Below are 9090 nucleotides of genomic sequence, written 5' to 3' on the forward strand. Positions count from 1 at the left end.
CAACACATCCAACCAGGAGATTATAAAAGAGCAAATCCTGTTGCTTCATTCTGTGTGCAGTTGTAAGCATGCACTACTTTGTTTAGAAGACTGCTGTTGGCTTCGCAGCTCAGGTGGCTGGCTTAGGATCTTTGGGTTCTGAGTTTCAGCCCCATTGGCTGCTGAATTAACACCAGGTGGGGTTGATTCAGCCTGTCACCCTTCCGAGGTCGGCAAAATGAGTACCATTGTACTGGTCGAGGGGCACAGCCGCGCTTCCAAGAAATGATAACTACCCGGCAGCCAAGCTGCTATACGTAAGAACAGAATTGAACTTTTTCCCGTCGTCCTTCAAATTACTTTTCTGTGTTTCAATCAAGGTCCTCAACATACGCAGACAGGAGTGTCCGATTAAAGCATTCAGCTTTACTGTTGCATTGAGGATGGTATGGTGTCTTCTGGTGTTTACCAATGGTTGCATATTTCTTCGACTGCTGCAGGAGTCTATTGCCAAATTCTTTCCCCTGATCATGCAATATCCGTTGGGGGAAGCCTGATCACTGAACATAACCGTTGAAGGGTTTGTCAGCCACAGCTTTTGCCGACCTACTTGTGGTGGCATAAGCTTGTGTGTAGTGGGTGAAATGGTCTGCAACAACCAAGATGTACTCGTATTCATAGCGACCCTTGCTGCTTTCGAGATGCAGAAAGTCCACCGAAACAAGTTCCAGCGGGGATGTCATTTGAATAGGGTGTAAAGGTGCTTTCATTCTCACTTGTGGTTTGTTTTTTTCTTTCCGCTTAATTGCACTCATAATGCTTGGTCACATATTGCTCAATTTCCTTTTCCATATGTGAAGCACAAAGTGAAGGACTTTATCGACACTTAAACGTCCAATCTCGTCATGAAGCGATTGCATAGAAAACTACGTTTTCTGGGGAGCACCAGTTGATCCCGCACTTCATTGCCTGCCATGACCGTCCTTATACAATGCCATCCTTCAGGCCCAGTTTGTCAAAGATTCAATGCCATCCTTCAGGACCAGTTTGTCAAAGATTCAATGCCATCCTTCAGGCCCAGTTTGTCAAAGATTCAATGCCATCCTTCAGGACCAGTTTGTCAAAGATTCAATGCCATCCTTCAGGCCCAGTTTGTCAAAGATTCAATGCCATCCTTCAGGACAAGTTTGTCAAAGATTCAATGCCATCCTTCAGGACAAGTTTGTCAAGTTCTTGCCAGAGCCCATGATGTTCTTTTCTTGGATTCTTCTGCATCAGCATGTTCTGTTAACTCCCTCTATTTCAAGTTCACTTTGTTCAACCTGCCTGAGTTCATCCTTCATGATTTACCTGAATTGGGACTGGGTGGTACATCGTACATACTCTCCAGATTCCCTACGAAAGCTGAGATCCAGACTGCATCTTCACGATACTCTGCTGACGGTGCTTCTGCTGTAGCACTAATGGACTCTGGTGACATGGTTTTAGTACAGTCTGCCATATACCTCTCAATGTCATATGACATCCTAAACAACGTATGCGGGGCCAATTCTTGGCTCTTGCCTTGTACAATATTGTGAAGTTAAAGTCTGTGAGTTCACCAACACATTGGTGGTGTGTCTCATCTAACTTTGCCATTGCGAGAATATATTCAGGTCATCCAGTACCCCCCCCCCCCCCCCACTTAGTTGACCATTTAATTCGATGTTTGGATGAGAGTTGCTTTTGCTTTTTCCCTTGTTTCTCCCGATTACCCTTGTTGTTTGCATTAACAGCTTGGTTTGACTTAAGTAAATCATACTGTGGCTTTGCTTTTATTGAGAAGTCTGCAATGTACTTCTTACAGCACCCAATAAGACCAAGATGCTGTTATAGGTCTCCAATTGTGGATGACATTTTTGTCTTGAGGTCCAAGATAGCTTGTCTGATGGATCTATTCCATGCCCATGTTCTGATCCAAGAAACCCAAAGTACCGTACCTCATTCTTGAATAACTCACATTTAATTTGTCTAGTTCAGGTTTTATCCCTTTCTCCTTCGAACGTCTCAGGACTGTTTTCACATTCTCAATATATTCCTCAAACATATCAATAAACACAAGCACATCATCCAGATAAGAGACATGTTTTCTCTCGAAGATCATCCACGGTCTCCTCAATGAACTGCTGGAATGTTCCTGGAGCTCTAGAAAGACCAAATGGGATGAGTTTCCACTTAGAGCCCCCAGGTACTTAACAAAGGTGGATCCAACTCTGGTATGCTGTTCCCCGGTCGAGTCGAGTAAACCACCCGTTTTCACCAAGGTTGCTCAGTGTCATTAATCCTTGGAATAGGTTGGCTGTTTCCCACCGTTTTGGCATTCATTTGCCAAAAATCAATACACAGGTGTAGGCTATTGGCCTTGCGTACACAAAGGGGCTGGAATAGCTAGAGGTTGATTTGGTGATGTCTGCTAGGTAGTCCTTCACCTCCTGGTGGAGAGGTTTCGGAATCGTCATGCCAGTTTTCTGTGCTGGTGTATGATCTAACAGTTTGATATCCATTTGCAGGTCAGAGACACATCATCCAATGTCACCCCTGTCACGGAAGAATGCGTCACACTCTCAAAACAAGTATAACCAATTGTTTCTGTTGCTCATCCAGGGCACTTTTATCGAAACAGACAGATGGGTCCCACACCTTCTTGTTGTCTCGAAGGATACCTGTTGACTGAGGCACTGAGTTATCAGCATGCCCAACCTTGTCCTTGATTCCATCTTCGCTGTGGCCAATGTCGACTGGCATTACCAACTTGATTTGCTGCATGTTCCTCAATGTTTGGTTCCGAGGGAATTCTCAGACATGTGGAGCATTGTTGCCAATGACAATTCTCACCTACAAGATGAGCTTTGTTGCGGTTGGACCAATATCTCCCTCAGGCCAGGATGTATCCCAATCCTCGATGAACATGGCCACACCTGGGTCTTCTGTGGCTCCCGTGTGGACTCCACATTTCACAATCTTCGTTTCCCCCAAAGCAATTGTTATTCTCGCTTTCCCTAACTTCAATGGCAATGTCTTTTCTACCCACCTTGATCAAGTTTGCCACAGCAGCTAATTATTTGTATAAAAGAGATGGAACTGCATTAATTAGCTCCTCCTCAAAGGTTACTGTTTGGCCCTCCAAGTATTTGATAACATTGTAGCCAATAATCAGGTTCTCACAGTCCATCAAAGCAGTAACCTGAAATGGAACCATCATTATCTTCCCTTTTGGTCCTGGTTTAAGCTCCAATACTAACCATCCAGCATGTGATATTGAGGTTCCATTAGCTGCTGTAACTGTCATGTCGCTTTCCAGGAAATCTTCAATCGGAGCATTATCAATATCAGTCAAGTTCTGCCCAATCCACATTAAAGCGAGTGTACAAACCTGGCAGCCAGTGCCCCACAGTACATTTACATCATCATCATCCAGTGAGCACGATAAAACACAACGGTTACCAACTAACTTGACCAGCAACTACCTCACTTTCGGACAAAGTTGGTACATAGTCCCCTTCAAGGCATCTAAAATGACCTCACGATCTCTCTCTCCCTCTCTCTCTCCATACTCGGTTTAAATATTTCTTCTTTTGTGGGCCAATGTTGGTGTTGACAAGATGCAGAACAATGAGAAACTATCTTGCAGTTGGAGCCTTGAAATAAATGATTGGTCTTTATTGCAGCCCATGCATATGGGGAACCCTTTATCACTCACTGCTGGTCACTTCCTGTCCCACTGGTGTGACCAGCACCTGTTTCTCTGAACAGGCATCACTCGGAAATGTTGTGGAAATTTTACAAGCTCTACGCATGACATCGTGAATTGCTAATTGTTCCTTTTCATATTACTGTGTACAATTGCATTTTTTTTTTCTAACATCCCATCAAACTTAATTATTGAATACTTCTTCTTTCTTTCTCTTCTATCCACCTCTTCTTCAGCTTCGCTCGGATTCTGCAGGACACCGTGCGAACTTTGGCGCCACGCTGCGACGTGCATCTTCTACAGTCCGAGGATGGCAGCGGTAAAGGCGCAGCCCTCATCACCGCCGTGGCCTGTCGCCTCGGCCGCCCTATTAAGCGCCAAATAAGTCGCCAGCAAAGCCACTAAAAGTGAACAGGAGGGAGATTGTGCTGGAAGAGTGAGGTGGAGCGAGCAGGTTTGAGGGAAATGTGTTGTGCCGCCAGTGTTTTGGCATGAAAATACAAACATTGCTTCAGCATACAGTCCAGCTGTCAAGGCCATTGTGACCACAAAGGCTTTGAAGGCAATTGTGCTTTGTCTCAATGGTTATTAAGCCTTTGTTGTTTTTTTTTTGTTTGTTTTTTTATTTTGTATAGCATGTATGGTCAGTCATGCCTAACCAAAAAAAAAAAGCTCGATTCATTGGTGAAGTGAAGTGTGTGTTTTTAGGAAAGGTTGGTATTTATTTAATTTTTTTAGTACTCATACATACATCTTAAAATCACAGAAGAAATTGATGGAAGTGTGCACATTTGAGTTGCATGAATATGAAAATATTTTGAAATACAGTACATGACATGGGCACAATGACATAACCGTGTGTGTGTGTGTGTGTGTGTGTGTGTGTGTGTGTGTGTGTGTGTGTGTGTGTGTGTGTGTGTGTGTGTGTGTGTGTGTGTGTGTTCGTGTTCCTACACGTGTGTGCATGCACATAAAATTTGCTTCAGGACAGAGGGTGTGTGCACTCGGGAGTTTTAACTCGGAACTAGTGTCTATCTTGGGTGTTTATCTGGCCGTTTCCTCGAAAAACATTGCAGGTTGTTGGTGTTCATTTTTTGTTTTACTGTTCTTGTGGTTGTCACATATATATATATATATATATATATATATATATATATATATATATATATATATATATATATATATATATATATATATATATATATATATATGTCTCTTTCCTTCCCAATTGCACTGTCAAAACTGCCACCACCGACTGAGAATGTCCGGTACCTGAAAGTCATTACCAGATTTTGTCTCGTCTCCTCGCTCGAGGAAAAACCCATTTTTATCAGTTGGTTGAGTGTTTCCTTGTTTTTGTGATGCCTTTAAAGCAATGACTGATGAGAACCCTCAACAGTTCCTATGGTTTGTTCCCCATTACCATTGCAGCATCAAAAGTGCATTTGTACATTTCTACCACCTGTGCCAACATCTTTGGTACAGCTTTAAAAAGTTTTTTTTTTTTTCCCAACTCTGGCGGAGCAAATGCATTTTTGACACTGGTGGCCAGGTCATTGCACCAAACTCCACGGCAGGCCGCACCCCAGCACCAATAATCATGCACAGTCTAGAGAATGGTGGAAATGTGTGGATGCAGAACACAACATCTTCATTGGTATTTGCATAAACATTATTACAAATGTCTTCAAGAAATTAATGGTTTATAACATGCCATCAATGGAAATGCATCGCGGTGATGCATCCCCATCACCTCAACGTGACCATTTGTTGGATTTAAATGGTAATGCTGGTTTTGGGAGAAAGTCGGATCGGTTTGTCATATTTTTGGTCTCTTCCACTGCCTAATGTATCTATCACAGTGTGTTGTGCTTGTCTTTAATGCCTTTCACGTGTGCACAGTATAAAGAAAAATCCAAATGTCTTTGAGCATTTCATTTTAGAGTACAATTGACGTGAAGTAAAAATTAAAGTCTTCTTGTTACAGCGCATGCGCTGTATACAATTGCACCGAGTTTGAAATGTCCCCACCGGCATCTACCACGTCTCCGGTGTCTCCCATGTCCCCCGTCCCCCTCCCCCCCCCCCACGTGCCTCAAGACAGCCAATGACGGCCGTCCGGTAGATGCAGTGCGTAACCTCGACGGAAATGGCGACAATTGACGGAAATACCCGAGTATTTCAATGGAAATTTGTGAAACTAATGTGTTATATGTGAAAACCATTTAATTTATTGCTTGACGGAAAAAAACGAAGAAACGCACCCCTCATGTACGAACGAACGAAAGACGTCACTTCCGCCCACCATCACATTGCAAGCCGATCGCCGAATGCTGAAAGCTAAGTTCTTCTTACTTTACATCATTCTTTTGCGGTCCCCTGCCACGCTGTATCGAACGATTTCATTCCTTCTGTTATATATAAAGGTGCTTATCACAATAATAACAGGATTTTTACATTTCAAATATTAAGTACGCTTTTTAATTGTTTTTCAACTGAAAAAGCATAAATTGCATATTTTAACATTAGTGTACTCATTTGATTCACCACACGTGCTGTATTGAAGGATTTCACTTGTTACCTTTAATAAATCAGGAATGTATGAGCAGTTGAGGCATCACCGGAAAGGTGGCTTGGAAACAGCCGTGGAGAGTGGGTTGACAGAATGACCTGGAGGTAAGCATACGCCTCAAAGCTGTCTAGTCTGGGTTCGAATCTCAACCGAGCGAAAAAGTGTCATCCCGCTGTTTCACAGGCAGGGCGATTCATCATTATGCAAACCAGGCCTTGACATTTGAACATGCTCAAATCTCTGTGGTTGGATGCAATTGGTTTTCCCTTTTCGTGGACCGGTCCACTTTGTGGGTTTTATACCCAAAGTAACCAGCCCTGCGAAAAAAGGGCTGAGTTTCATCCCCCATCCAGCCAACTCGCATTCAAGTGTAACAGTACACAAATTGCTGAACCTCGAAATGGTTGTCTTTGTTCACAGCACATGGAAGGTTAAAGGCAAAAGATGCAAGTGGACTTTGTCTTCATCTATTCTCCCAAGATGAGCAGCACATGCAACTAGAATTTTCCTTTAACAAAGGCTTGTGTGGATCAGCAGCAGTTCAACATAAGATTGATAAAGGCTCGAATAAGAGTGGGTTCACCTGTTTTGATAAGCCTGGTGTTGGCTTCGTGGTTAGGGTGGCGGCTTGGGATCCGAGGATCCTGAGTTTAAGCCCCGTTGGGCCGCTGAATTAAGACACCAGGAGGTTGACTCAGTTTGTCATCCTTCCAAGGTCGGCAAAATGAGTACCATTGCACTGGTAAGGGGGACACTGCATCAACGGCGTTGTCACGTCCCAACCAATGATGCAACCACCAGCCGGAGAGAGAGAGAAACACAGAGAGAGAGAGACAGACAGAGACAGAGAGAGAGAGAGAGAGAGAGACACACACACAGAGAGAGAGAGAGAGACACACAGAGAGAGAGAGAGAGAGACACACACAGAGAGACACACAGACAGACAGACAGACAGAGACAGACCTGTTTTGATTCATGATGGGATCCTGGGTTTCAATGCCGTTCCACTGATTTGTCTACTTTCCTCATGTCCTTGCCAATAATGTGCACATTTACTTGCATCCTCGGTCCTGGATTTTCTACATCCAAGCTCCTTCTTGAATGAGATCAGAACCACATGTCAGCATTCTCATGATGTACTTCGAGACCCTCCCTTTTTCTGCTTGCCAAACATTTGCTCCATTTCTTTGCAGTCATCAGACATCAATATCACTCAATCATTCAATATGATCTTGTGGAAACATTTTCAACATTCTTTTTGATTTCCCCTTCATATTTTGAAACTCCAAGAGACCGGGCGTTGTGGCGTGCGCCTCTAATCCAGCTCCTCGGAGGCTTGGGTTGGAGCATTGCTTGATGACGGGAGCTCTGCACTGGGCTGCGCAATGAGAGGGCGTCGGGCAGCCCGGAATCATGGTGAAAGCCAATCCTTATCCCTGTGTCGTAAGAGGCGACCAGGGTTGCGTCAGGAAGGGCATCTGGCATAAAACCTATGCCAAATCATTATGCGGATCATAACGGATGATCAGCTGTGGCGACCCCGAACGGGACCAGCCAAAAGACGAACAACAACATTTTGAAACTCCAAGCTTTGTTTTCCTCCTTTTCCACCACAACATACAATGGGCCTCACCTCCCCCAACCAAATTAAACACGTCAGTTGGGACTTCCTGCAAAGCTGTGGTTTTGTCATTTTTATAATTGTACGAGTTCCTTTCCAAGAAACTTCAACACAAGCCTGTGTTGGTATTGCCAACCGATCGTTGGATGTCCATGCTCAATCTTAAGTACTGAACGTTGAGCAAGGAAACAGCACGTATCATTTTTACCTTATCCTGAATTTTAATTCCAGATAAGGTATTGTCATCACGCACCATCCGTCCCTCTCCTATTTCAACTTCTCCGGCCCAACCACTTGGCCGATCCAGCTGAAATTTGGCAGCAACAGGAATTGCAAAGCTTGTTCCGCTCACGTGACTTTTAAGTCGGTGAAAATGGCTGGCAATTTCTTCAAGAATTCTTCTCCAGTCCCACCATTCAATGCCACCAAATTTGGGTTACATGAGGACATGGTCCTGATCACGTGACCAGAGAAGTGTCAAAATGGCCGACTTGGTCAATGTTTAGGAAAGTCAAATTCCTTCACATACCTTCCTCTCCAGATCCACCAGTCAAAATGCCACTAAATTTGGGTTACAACAGCCCAGATAAGCTGCAGGTCCCATGGTCCTATAACTTGTCTGGGCTGGCAGAATGGCCAAAACGTACACACTCGCCTCAACTGTCTAGCCTGGGTTTGAATCTCGGTCCATCTATAAACTGTCATCCCAGTATTTCACAGGCAGGGTGATTCATCAATGTGTGTGGGCATCATCCCTCGGATGGATGTTAAGCAGGCTTCCCATCCATGCCCTTTGCGAAGGGTAGGCGAGTTCTCGACGGCACCCTGGTCAAGTTGAGTTTTGCCCCGAGTCAAGAATGCAATGGCAAACCACCTACTTTCATCCTTGCCAATAAACTGCTTCAGCAGCATCGCTGCTCTGTAACAGAGTATGTATGGTACATTCGAATTAGAATGACTCTGTTGGGGTTTGACCCACTGATCTCCCCGATAGCGATGCTCCATTTGACTTTTATTTCTACAATTCCAAACTGCCATCCAGTGAGACACTTAGAATCTTATTTTTTATTTTTTCCAAGCCCATTTGTGAGTTTTAAACACCCAATCTATATCGTGGATGCCTTTGTGGAGAGGGTTTTGCAGATTGTATTTAAATATCTTGGTTGTGTCAAGTGCCACCACACTCAA

General features: G+C 44.0%; 1 protein-coding gene across 1 annotated transcript in view; it reads left to right on the top strand.

The window, feature by feature from the left end:
- Positions 1 to 5633, top strand: part of HK1 (hexokinase 1) — a 90366-nt gene extending 84733 nt beyond the window's left edge. Inside the window, exon 15 of the mRNA XM_085895763.1 lies at positions 3946 to 5633. Within this exon, the coding sequence (XP_085751889.1) occupies positions 3946 to 4114 (169 nt within the window). The 3' untranslated portion in view covers positions 4115 to 5633. The remainder of the gene's footprint in view (positions 1 to 3945) is intronic.
- The last annotated feature ends 3457 nt before the right edge of the window (positions 5634 to 9090 follow it).

This window comes from Eptatretus burgeri, chromosome 9 (genome assembly GCF_056783735.1).
Source record: "Eptatretus burgeri isolate ZD-2024b chromosome 9, Ebu_testis_v1, whole genome shotgun sequence".
Lineage (NCBI taxonomy): Eukaryota > Metazoa > Chordata > Myxini > Myxiniformes > Myxinidae > Eptatretus > Eptatretus burgeri.